At 35.6% G+C, this 12120-nt stretch overlaps 3 protein-coding genes across 3 annotated transcripts in view; 2 read left to right on the top strand and 1 right to left on the bottom strand.

Moving 5' to 3' along the window:
* Positions 1–4082: 4082 nt before the first annotated feature.
* LOC107683438 (ras-related protein ORAB-1-like) lies at positions 4083–6281 on the top strand. Its single transcript, XM_016479494.1, has 6 exons — positions 4083–4096; positions 4356–4428; positions 4652–4747; positions 5658–5753; positions 5832–5963; positions 6060–6281. Exons 1-6 carry the CDS (start codon positions 4083–4085, stop codon positions 6279–6281), a joined length of 633 nt encoding a protein of 210 aa, XP_016334980.1.
* A 1180-nt stretch (positions 6282–7461) lies between these two features.
* LOC107683437 (gap junction delta-2 protein-like) lies at positions 7462–8541 on the bottom strand. Its single transcript, XM_016479493.1, has one exon. It carries the CDS (start codon positions 8539–8541, stop codon positions 7462–7464), a length of 1080 nt encoding a protein of 359 aa, XP_016334979.1.
* A 3008-nt stretch (positions 8542–11549) lies between these two features.
* Positions 11550–12120, top strand: part of LOC107682824 (vascular endothelial zinc finger 1-like) — an 11982-nt gene continuing 11411 nt past the window's right edge. The window contains exon 1 of the mRNA XM_016478957.1: positions 11550–11670. Within this exon, the coding sequence (XP_016334443.1) occupies positions 11638–11670 (33 nt within the window). The 5' untranslated portion in view covers positions 11550–11637. The remainder of the gene's footprint in view (positions 11671–12120) is intronic.

The following is a 12120-nucleotide window of genomic DNA, read 5'->3' as shown; positions in this document are numbered from 1 at the left end:
TTTGACTCTGTGAAGTCTATGGAAAATGGAAATATTAATATCAAATTACCCAAAAATATCTTTGTATAATATAACTTGACAGACAACATAATTAATGTTTCTCACCTCATGCAGTAGAAGAGACTACAGTTTCAGTGTTGACACCAACAAAGTGAAGTCAATCATGAAGGACAGTAAAACACATTAGTCTTATATAGACAGCCATATTTCTGACATCACCCACATCTAAACCCCTCAAGACACAGCCCAGAGCTGATCAGTTAATTTTCACATTCCATGAATCTCAAACATGGTTTGATGTCCTGTTTTAGGGACATGTCAGAGAGAACTTCATATAAGTTTATGTTTTTGTATATGGTATCATTGTAATCCTTGACCATCAAAACATAGGGGTAGACATCACCTTTTCTGTGTTATCATGTTTGGTTCAGGAGCTATGACACAAAATACATAATTTGGTTATGGCGGAAAGTAAAATGGGCGCCATGGAAACCACAACGTGTTTTTGCGATGGCTCCATTTCTGAAAATGTTTAGGGCCGCAAACTATACAAGTTTACCAAGTTTCATGCTTTTATGAAAAAGTGAAAAAAAAATGTTTACATGTCACCTGAACTGTTAGAGCTGTTACACACTGCATGAAAGGTAATTTTCAAAAATCCATAATAGGGGCACTTTAATACTGTGTTGTTACCTGGATGATCCACAGCTGTTTTGTTTTGTTTTGTTTTGTCTTTCCAACAATAACTGTATGAATTTGATATCCATTTTTCACACTGAGGACAACTGACAGACTTGCATAAAGCTATTACAAAAAGTTAAAATGCTCACTGATGCTCTAGAAGGAAACACAATGCATTAAGAGCCAGGGGTGTAAAGTTTTTGAATTTGAAGATCAGTGTAAATTGAACTTATTTTGTCTTCTGGGAAACATGTAAGTATCTTCTGTAGCTTCTGAAGGGCAGTAAATGAAAAAAAAATTATATTTAGGCAAAATAAGAAAAATGTACACATTTTCATTCTGTTCAAAAGTTTACACCCCTTAATGCATCGTTTTTCCTTCCGGAGCATCAGTGAGCATTTGAATCTTTTGAAATGGTTCCCTCAGTTGTCCTCAGTGTGAAAAGATAGATCTTAAAATCATACAGCCATTGCTGGAAAGGGTTCAAATACGCAAAAGATGCTGGAAAACCAAAGAATTTGAGGGACTGGAAGGATTTTTCTGAAGAACAACAGGCAGTTTAACTGTTCAGGACGAACAAGGGACTCATGAACAACTATCACAAAACAAAACAAAACAGCTGTGGATCATCCAAGAAACAAGCGCATGTAAACTTTTGAATGGGGCCATTTTTATAAATTCAACTATTATTTTCTATGTGTAAACATCTTTTATGTGAAATATCTTATTCAGGTCAGTACTAAATAAAAAATAACATGCATTTTGTATGATCCCTCTTATATTGGTAAAATGATTAACATTTTACAGATACTGCAAAGTATAAGTAAAATTTTGACCACAGCTGTACTTTAATTCAATCAGTACATTATATTTAAGGCTCCTGAAAATATGAATAATATTAAATACTTACCCTGCCATATATTTACTGGGCCACTGTGACTTTTTTTTTAAACAAACGCCAGACCATTTCATCACCTTCAAATGTCTCATTGATGAGACCTGTGGGAGAGTCTATTAATGGCCTCTAGTTTTGTTTTGTCACTTATAATAAATCCTTTGATAATAAACCTCTCTTGCTTCAAGAAAATTCACCAGTTATCCAACACCCTAACTGCAAACACTGTTGCTAATAAAACCTTGGGGATTTGTGTCAAAGAGCCTTATACTTGCAAGTGTTCTCAAGTGTTCTTTTTAACTGAGACTTTCTTACCAAGGGAACAGTTTTTACAATTTTGCTTTTATGAAATATTTCTATCATGAACTGAGACATATTGTCAGATCACAGGCTTCAGTTCACAAATTTGTTTGTACTGAGAATGCATAACATGAACAAATTTAGTGAGAGTCACTGAACTATCTCAGTAATATGCATATCTATAATTCTGTATCATTAACCCCATACTGCACATTGTGGATGTTTCCTTTCTATAACAGTCTGATTCACTTGATATATTTCTTAGTACATTAGCAAAGAGCTCCCTGACCTTGATTTGGGAGTGTCAAATTAGTTAGACACATAAAATGTGCCATAATGAGAAACACAGGTCTATAGGAATCCAGAATTCTTTAGATTTATGTCAATGTATACCATGAAAACACTGACCCTACTGGGACTAAAGATCAGAGGGGAAACATATTAATTAAGTCTATGAAACATTGGTCAAGGGAAAGCTGCTGTGAGTTGATTAAGACTGTAGAGACCAAGGGCCTGAATTGAGTAAGTGAATTAAGCCTCAGGTCACTTTAAATGTTGTAGAGTTACTGGTAGCATATCCCAGGTTGCCCCTACTGGTAGAGTCTGTAACTAAACCTACATCTGAGCCCAAAAAGCATCTTTTTACATTGACACCAATTAAAAATAGCCATGTACTTTGATAAAAATGTTTTTTTTTTAATGTTTCATTTGTCACTGATTTTTGGAGTGGCTTCTTAGTAAAAGTGTAAAACAAACGTTTCTATGTTTTTCCTGTCTGCTGCAAGGAGTCATACAGAGTGATCAGTCACATGATTGGCTCAAAAGATGAAGTAAAAATGGGAGCATTCTAGATATTTACCAGGCCATGTCTGCAACTGAGTTAAATAGGAATGCAAACAAATTGCCCTGTCGAAGTACATTAGACCTCTATGAGTGGAACTAATTGTTTATCGTCATGTGCATGCTGTATGTAGACCTGTAAAACTGTAAAACTTTGAGTCTTATTATATGGAATTTCTGAAAAGAAAGAAATAAAGAAAGAACATTCAGATAATTTCAAGCATTGTTGGAAGGATCTCCTGAGCTTTATAAGGAAAAGCAATACATGACTTCATGAAGTGCATTATTTTCATATAGGCCTTTTGAGTGTATTCGAGTCCAGGGAACACATTAATTGGCCCTCTTGGATCTCTTGGCCTGCATTGTTTTGTTGTTTCTGTATCTGTTTGCAGCAATATTATTGCCATAACTGTTCCATATGACTGTAAGACATTTCTAAGAGATAAAATTGTAATGTAAAAACAAAAGTATGAAAATAAAATTATATTTAATTTCATTTAATTTTTTTAAAAAAGCAACTACATTGTGTAACATCGACAGACCTGAAAATATGTGCCTGGTTCAAATTATTCAAGCATTCTAAAAACAATTCAAAATGTTCAGCATGACCGTCATAAAGGGTGAAGCATAAAATATATTTAAAAAGTACATTAGATTGTACATTATTTAATAATTTGTGGTGATGTTTTCAATAATTGTCAAACCTCTAATCCTCAGACACATTTTGTCAAACAAAACATACGCCTTTTTATTTCAGATAATTATTTTGACAAAATCTATATGAAAAATATACAACATTATACCATTTTATAACCCTTTTGTTATGTAATAATATTGTGGAATGTATTATCTTTCATTGACTAATATTCAACTATGAGGTGAGTGGATTCTCTTATTCTTCTGTGTCCTCTAGCGGCAGTGGTTTGCTATTACAAGTTCACTGTTCACTGGGTTGAGTGTTTTTTCTTGCCTGTTAATATGAATTTCATGAGCTTTATGACTTTATTTGTTTTGTTTTTGCTTTTGTAGTCATTAACTTGTACTGACACTACAATAACATCATGTTGGGTGGTTGGTACAGTTACATAATTCATGGACAACTTCATGTCTTCAGAATTTAGCAGAAACAACATATGCTTTTCTATATGCCATGCCTATCATGCTTGTTGTCACTACTACAGGCCTGCAACTTTAAGAAACAGGTAATGGCCACTTTGTAACCTGATCAAGGCTTGAATAAATGATGGAGCAGTATCTGAGTTCACTGGTTGTGGCTGTTTGCATTTCTAAGGACACAAAGCAGCTGAACCAAGATAATCGAGCTGAAACGTGTTTACACAGCATCCTGCTATCAATAACCCTAAGGATGAATCCTGAGTAGTAAGTAGTTTTGGCTCTAAAGATTGTTTGTCTACATTATTGTAGTGCTAGATTTTTGTTTACAATACATTGTGTTATTAATGGTCGACAGACTTTCTTCAAAATTACAGTGAATAGAGGAGGCCTCTAATTTGTGCCATTAATATTAGTATTACCAATTTTGCCCAAAAATAAAAAGGAAATAAGATGCAGCTTAATTTGAGCATGGACACCAGTTCAGTAACATAAAATGTTAACAATATTATAATGTTTTTCTCAGTGACTACCTGTTCAAGTTGCTGCTGATTGGGGACTCTGGTGTGGGAAAGTCATGTTTACTTCTACGGTTTGCTGTAAGCTAAATATTTTACCCATCATTTTCTGTTTAAATGTACTTCAGTGAATCATTTAAAGTAGTTGATCCAAACATTTTTAAACTTTCTATTATTTCCTCATTATCATGATGTTTCAAATCTATGTGCTGGTGGTTGTTGTGTTTTTTTGTTGTTTTTTTAATACATTTTAATGATATTTTTATCAATGATAATTCTGTTGTTGACACAATTATTCCAACAGGATGACACTTATACAGAGAGCTACATCAGCACTATTGGAGTAGATTTTAAAATCAGAACTATCGAAATGGAGGGGAAGACTGTTAAACTGCAGATTGTGAGTATAGATATTACAGACATTTTTATACATTCATATTCAGACTTAACTAGTTGGTTGGTGTCTGGCTGTGTCTGAGTTGCTTTTTTGTTTTATCTGATTATTACATCTGTTTTAAACAAACGCTTGTGGAACAAAACATTTAAAATCAAATTATTTTTATAAAGTGACAAAAACTGATACCTTGCTGATTAACTTACTAACCATTCACTTAAGAGTTGGCCCGAAATACTTGGATGAAGAATGATATACTCACACCTTCTTAATCTTTTTTGCTAACAACATTGTCAGGGTGAAGGGATGAAGCAAGGAATCATTGTGCAGAGTACAGTAGATGGGGTTTTTATTAATAAAATAAAAAAATAAAAAAACAAACAAAAACTACCCCATAGGGGAAAATAGGCAGGCAGGCCAGGGCACAGCAAGGCAAGGCAGGATCAGGGAGGGCGGGACAAGACGGGAACCAACAAGGGAGCATTAGACAATGAACTGGCACCGGACTGCAAACACAAGGAGAAATAAATAGGGAGCAAACAAGGCAGGTAGCAAGAGAGGACAGGTGGGGCAAATGAACAAATGATCAGATAACAAGAATGGCGGGGTCAAGACAGTAGATATGACAGCACATGGCACACAGAAACAAACAAAACACAAGCCATGTGCTCACACAAAACAAAAACATAACAAGACAGAACATGGAGCGCGAGTGTCTGAGCTCCGACACAAAACCAAAACTGAACAAGACATGAGTCCCGGCATCCGAATACCACGCTCCAATGTGAAACAAGAAAACAGGGCACGCAGACGAGAGAGCAAACGGCTCGAGCAAACTCGCAGCTGTGCACTCCTATGAAAATAAGACATGACAGGAGTTTTTGTCAAATGTTTCATGTGTTTCTCTGTCCTGAAGTGGGATACAGCAGGGCAAGAACGATTTCGAACAATAACATCTAGTTATTATCGAGGAGCACATGGGATTATAATTGTATATGATGTCACCGAGCAGGTAATACTTTTAAATATTACAGAATGTTATAACATTTTGAGTACAGAGAATATTTAACAAAGTATTTTGATTTTACAGGAGTCTTTCAACAATGTGAAGCAATGGTTAGAAGAAATTGATCGCTACGCATGTGAAAATGTCTCCAAGTTGCTAGTGGGTAATAAGAGTGATCTTGCCTCAAAAAAGGTGGTAGACTTTACCACAGCAAAGGTAAGCTCTCTGCTTATGCAAACTTGTTGTAAAGTCTGTTCTACAGGAATGGCAGATCTAAGCTAATATTTTAACTTTCATTTGTACTGTTTTCAGGAATTTGCTGAGTCACTCAAAATCCAATTTCTGGAGACAAGTGCCAAGAACGCAAACAACGTAGAGAAGGCATTTTTAACAATGGCCTCTGAAATCCAGAAGAGGATCGGGACAGACAGCATTCAGAGTGAAACTGTTAAAATGGGATCCAAAATAAACAGTGCCCCACTATGGCCTGGTGGAGAGAAGTCAGTAGCTGAGGAGGTCAGCTCTTGTTGTTAGTGTTCGGTATCTTTTAAATTCAGGATCATATAAATTAATATTTTTGTTTATCATTTTATGTGTTTCTCTTTTTCCTTCTTTTTCATTCTAAATGTAAAATAAGCCATTGACTGTATGTTTCCATGTTCTAATGAGCTAATGAAGATGGTACATGCCTTTGAAAATGTTTCTGTAAATCATTTTCTGATCAAGCATCCATTATTCTACGTTAAGTGCTCTTTTCTCTTTTTGTTGATGGACAAAACCAATAAGCACACACAACCATTCAAAAGTTAGAAGTTGCTAAAAAATTTTTAATGTTTTTAAAAGAAGTCACATTTACACTGCATGTATTTTATAAAAAATATAGTAAAAACAGTAATATTGTGAAATATTATTACAATTTCAGCAGCCATTACTCCAGTATTCATTGTCACATGAACCTTCAGAAATCATTCTAATATGCTGATTTGCTGCTTAAGAACCATTTATGACTATTATCAATGTTGAAAACAGTTGTGTTCCTTAATATTTTGTGGAAACCATGATATTTTTTTTCAGGATACATTGAATACATTTTATATATTTCAGTATATATATTTCTGATACTATATGCCCTATTTTTAAAAGAAACAATTCTATGAAATCTAAGAGAAGATCAGCTTAAATATATTTACTTTTCAATTTCTCAAAACAGAAAAATGTATGTACATTAAAATGTAAACGTTTTTTGAGTATCAAGCAATCTCTCACTGTGCAGAGCATATACAGAAGCATTTGCACTGCATATGAATCTAAATAAACACTCAGATCAAACTAATGTGCAAGTATTACATGCGCAGATAAAGCACTGGCCCAAGAGTTGTTGTGCATGACACTACATCATATGTGTCAAAAAGAAAATAAACTATAAATCATGATCATTATCTCATAGATCTCGTTAGTGAAATAATAGTCAAGTAATTAAGGAGATGTCATATACATGTATAATTTGATGGTCATATCCCGACACAGCTGAATATATAATATTAATTTTAATGGCAATTCAACATTTTTGAAAGGTGCATATCTTGATTTACAATCAAAGCTCTAAAAGGGTGAAACTTTTTAGCTCAAGCATTGCAAGCATTTGAATCAAACACAAAATGGCATTGAACGTTACAACATGACAAAACATGAAAATAAAAACCATCAATACACATTACAACCAGGACTTTTTGCCAGTAAATCTAGCCATGTTGGCCAGTTTCAGCCTCATATGTTCCCTCTCCTCTGGGTTCCTCTTTGAGGTGCACTCAAGAGTAGAGTCAGTCTCGAAGGAGATGGCTGGGCCGTGTGAAAGCAAAGCCGTCCCCGTCTTTTCCTCAGACAGGGTGGTTGTGGGGGACTGCAGGATCAGCCTGCTCCGCATTGAGTGTCTGAGGCGTAGCAGCAAAGGGTTGCGTTGAGAGTACAGCTCCCTCTCTGGCCTGAAGCACAGGAAGCAGGCAGCACACAGCAAGCGGAAAATGTAGATCCAACCGAGGTAGTGAAGCTCCACAATGTTCAAGAGAAAACAACCCAGACTGACGCTAAACATAAAATTAAGGAAAATGGTCTTTTCAGTGGCTCGCGACACAAAACAGTCAGTCCGTGTCGTACAAGGGTACGTTTCGCATCTGAACAAATGAGGCACCTCAAATCCAAACAAGTAGTACTGACCGACAAGGAACGTGATCTCTAGGATGGAGCGGATCAGGACGTGAACAATATAGACGAGGAGAACCTGATTGGAGAGTGTGGTTGGATCCTTGCCAACCTCACCGAAATCATCCTGCAGGAGATTTTGCTCCATGCTTTCCTCATCCTGACCACCCCATTCTTCTCCCTGGGGTCCATAGCCCATTCTGACACCGTCCCCTTCCAGCTGCCCAGAATAGTCTCCCACGGGGTGCTTGGCCTCTGCCTGGACCCTCTCTGTCTCCAGCCTCTCATCTTTGGTGATTTTGTGCAGCACATAGATGATGTAGAAGATGGAAGGTGTTGAGACCAGCACAATCTGGAAGACCCAGAAGCGCAAGTGTGAGACGGGGGCAAAAGTGTCGTAGCAGACATTGTTGCAGCCCGGCTGCAGTGTATTGCAAGTGAACTTGGACTGCTCATCGCTGTACACAGCGTCTCCAACCAGGGTCACCAGCAGGATGCGAAAGATCAAGAGCACCGTCAGCCAGATCTTACCGATGACCTTCGAATGATTCTGAACCTCTGTTAGAAAGCGGCCCAGAATTGACCAGTCCCCCATTTTTTAATCTGGAGAAAACAAGGAAATAGTGGAAAGGCAAAGATATTTTGTTATGTTGTCATCTAATATATTGCATAAAATATTTTGTAAAATGTTTTTTTTTAAGAATATTTTATCCAAAATTGAAAATTTGCTGAAGGTGTACTCACTCTCAGGCCATCCAAGAGGAGAAATTTAACATCACTACATCACCATTACATCACTTGCTCACCAATGGCTCCTCTGCAGTGAATGGGTGCCATCAGAATGAAAGTTCAAATGGCTGATAAAACCATCACAATAATCTACAACATGACTCCAGTCCATCAATTAATATCTTGTGAAGTGAAAAGCTGTGCGTTTGTAAGAAACAAATCCATCATTAAGGCATTTTAACTTTCAGCTGTAATTACACCAAATCTGTTCTGATGAAGAAAGTCATCTACATCTTGGATGTCCTGAGGGTGAGTAAATTTTCAGCAAATTTTCATGTGAATTATTCCTTTAAGAGAGTTAAATAATCTACTGTTTAGACAAATTCAAAACAATATTTTAGAAAATTTCAATTTGTTATACCAATATGTTGATTTATGTGCATTTAAGTTCTTCTTCATGCATTTTCATGTTTTTTTTTATCAATTTTTTTATTGTTTTGACATTGTTTAATATACAGAATAACACAGACAAACAATCAGCTTTGCAACAGAAAAAACAAACAAAAAACAAAGACCATGATAAATGAAATAGAAGTATATCTATAAAAAATATATAATAATAATAATAATTTGGTTAAAACTAATCAGTTAAACTGAAGGGTGAATGGCCGAAATATACGAAACAATATTTAAAACCTAATATACTCCAAAATATACAAAGTACAAAGACTATACATGTACAAAAGATTATGTAAAAAGAAATATATACCCATACAAAAATCTTGACATACAAACAATTGGAACAGCGCTGAAAGAAGTCTACGTCAATAAAAAAGAGGCAATTATAACCCAAACAGGGAACCTTAAACACGACTCTAAATCAATATATATGAAAAAATATATATATAAAAAAAAAAAAAGCCCAAGAGCAGAAAGTGTGTATTTGGGAGGGGGGTGAATCTCCTTAATTAAAGTTAATAAACCTTTAAGCTTCTCTAAAGTATGAGCCCAAAGTCTAATGGTGTCCTCTCTGGCGCCATGAAGGCGAGCAGTGGACAGTTCAAGATACACCACGTCTATAAAAGTGAGAACCCAGCATTTTCATGTTTTAAATGTATTTAAGGTTCATAATTGCTTGATTACTTGTGTAATCTAAATAGAGGTGAATTTAGGTAAACTGGGACACTTTTTGCCATTGAGGTTACTGGGGAAAATGGCCCAATTATCCTGAATGATATCCTCTTTACAGTCATTTAATTTGGTTGGACAATAAAATAGCTCACTCTTTCAAAATTAGTATAATAAAATAGACAAGGAAAAAACACTTACCTCTGGATAATTTGTCTACAAAAATGACAAAATGTGCACAAAAAAAAACACAATTTGCATTGCTACATTTGAAAAAAAGGTCTGTTTGTCACCAGGAAAAGTCCTCAATGAGTGAGCCGGGGGAAATGGGCTGACCACAGGCATCTATCCAAATCCTCATTGTACTGTATTCAGACAAAGAGTCCCAATGTACAATGTCACAAAGATTTAAAAATACAATGGGATGCACCATCTCTGAATGTCCCTGAACAGTCAAACAAATTGTTCAAAAGAACCTGCTGGAATGGGGAAACAATGCTAATTCATGAGAGATTTATTTTGTCCTATACCTGCTCTGGGAGTGTGAAATCTAATGAAATTATTTTCTACATGATAAATAGTTAAACACATACACCACAATATGGAAATAGACAACATTTAATCTACTGACCCATTACACTCATCTTTTTCTTATTGCTATATGTTCAAGTAACTCATGCTTCCTAATGTTGAAATGTATTATAAACACACAACACAATATGTCACCCTTTGGGTCAAAAAAGGCAAAACCAAGAGCCTTTTAAAATAATAATAACTCGATTTGATCATAGAGATCTTATTTAGAGCTTTTGAGAAAATGTAAACTCTGTGAACTCTTTTGAATTAAGGATATAGATATGCGTTACATAGTTTTCATGTGCAATACAGCAATTCAAAATCATGGTAAGAAAACAGCTGCCAAGTTGATAACTTTAAAGTTACAGTTGCATCTGCTGTGCTAGAGGATGACATTTTTTATGTGAAGTTAAGCAAAATAAAAACTGCAAGCAAAAAAAAAAAGACAGACAGACAGATGCATTTTACAGTTAACATTTTGCACATCGTCAGTGATTTCACTACCTCACCATCTGCCCCCGACACACAATATCCAGAGACAAACATAATTTTCACCGCCTCAACATCTGTCTTGGTTACTCCATATACATAATCTTAATATTTTGCATTTGGTCCTCTCACTTCATGCACACCAAAACTGGATGTCTGTTTACTTTATTATTTGTTGTACTTGTGTATTTCTATGTTTGTATTATAATATAGGCCTCTCTCTCTCTCTCTCTCTCTCTCTCTCTCTCTCTATATATATATATACTGTATATATAGGCTATTCTCTTAATGCAATAGCTTTAACTTAATGCAAGATTGCAGACAGCTAGGTAAGTAAATCAATCAATCAATCAATCAATAAATAGACGTTTTTAAAATTAATGCCTAATGTTTTTACATTTTCCAATAATTTTACTTTAAGTCAGTTGTTTATATAGCACCTAAAATATGCATATTCATTTAATAATGATATGGTTATTTATTTCGACGTCGTTGACATTCAGTTTCGTTTCGTCGCGTTAAAAGTCGTTTAATGATATAATACATAAACGTTTGATTAAAAATAAAAAATGATCGTTGCTCTAAAGTGTGTTTGTGAGTGCAGTGCTGTGATGTGATGGAGTGAGCTGGCAGAATCTCAGCAGCAGCGCGTATATCCGATGAAATGGTTTGGCCCTCGGGGTTACAGGAAGTTGTAGCAGCTGCCATGTTTTGCTGCTTTGTTGTAGATTTCTTGTAGGTTTCCTGCAGATTTTTTTTAAGTGTTGCAATGGAGCCGAGCTGGAGTTCATTTTTATTTCAGGTAAGCCAGCCGTTCGAAATAAATCCCAACTGCGCGGGAAAAATAGACAGTTGATCGGGACTCTTAAAAACAGCGCGAGGCGCGGAGATTTGAGCTTTAAAAGCGGGATTTTAAGGCAGTAAAAACAATGGTAGCTAAGCTAGCTCACATTAGCCGCTAATGCTGCATCTCTCCCCAGACTTCCAGCTGTGAACTATGAGGGAGACGTACAAGGGATTTCTTTCCCCCTTCTCCTTCTCATTCACACTCTTTTTACGTGCTTTTTGCCTTTTTTTATCTTACGTTAAACACTTTTAGCTGACAGCTTATTCCTTAGTTTTGTAAACTCATTGATTTTGTTCTGACACAATTTGGATGTTTTGACCAGACGCAACGTCCATGTCTGCGTGTGTAATAATAGAATACGGTGTTTATATGCATTTTTGGCACATTTTTTAATACTTAATCCCC

The sequence above is a fragment of the Sinocyclocheilus anshuiensis genome, unplaced genomic scaffold, assembly GCF_001515605.1.
Source record: "Sinocyclocheilus anshuiensis isolate Anshui unplaced genomic scaffold, SAMN03320099.WGS_v1.1 scaffold1170, whole genome shotgun sequence".
Lineage (NCBI taxonomy): Eukaryota > Metazoa > Chordata > Actinopteri > Cypriniformes > Cyprinidae > Sinocyclocheilus > Sinocyclocheilus anshuiensis.
This window is presented reverse-complemented; position numbering and strand designations above follow the sequence as displayed.

Excerpts from the sequence above, each read along its gene's own strand:
- LOC107683438 (XM_016479494.1), top strand. Across the intron at positions 5,754-5,831 it reads TATATGATGTCACCGAGCAG|GAGTCTTTCAACAATGTGAA; the intron begins GTAATACTTTTA and ends TTGATTTTACAG. Across the intron at positions 5,964-6,059 it reads TAGACTTTACCACAGCAAAG|GAATTTGCTGAGTCACTCAA; the intron begins GTAAGCTCTCTG and ends TACTGTTTTCAG.
- LOC107683437 (XM_016479493.1), bottom strand. The coding sequence starts at position 8,541 with ATGGGGGACTGGTCAATTCTGGGCCGCTTTCTAACAGAGGTTCAGAAT.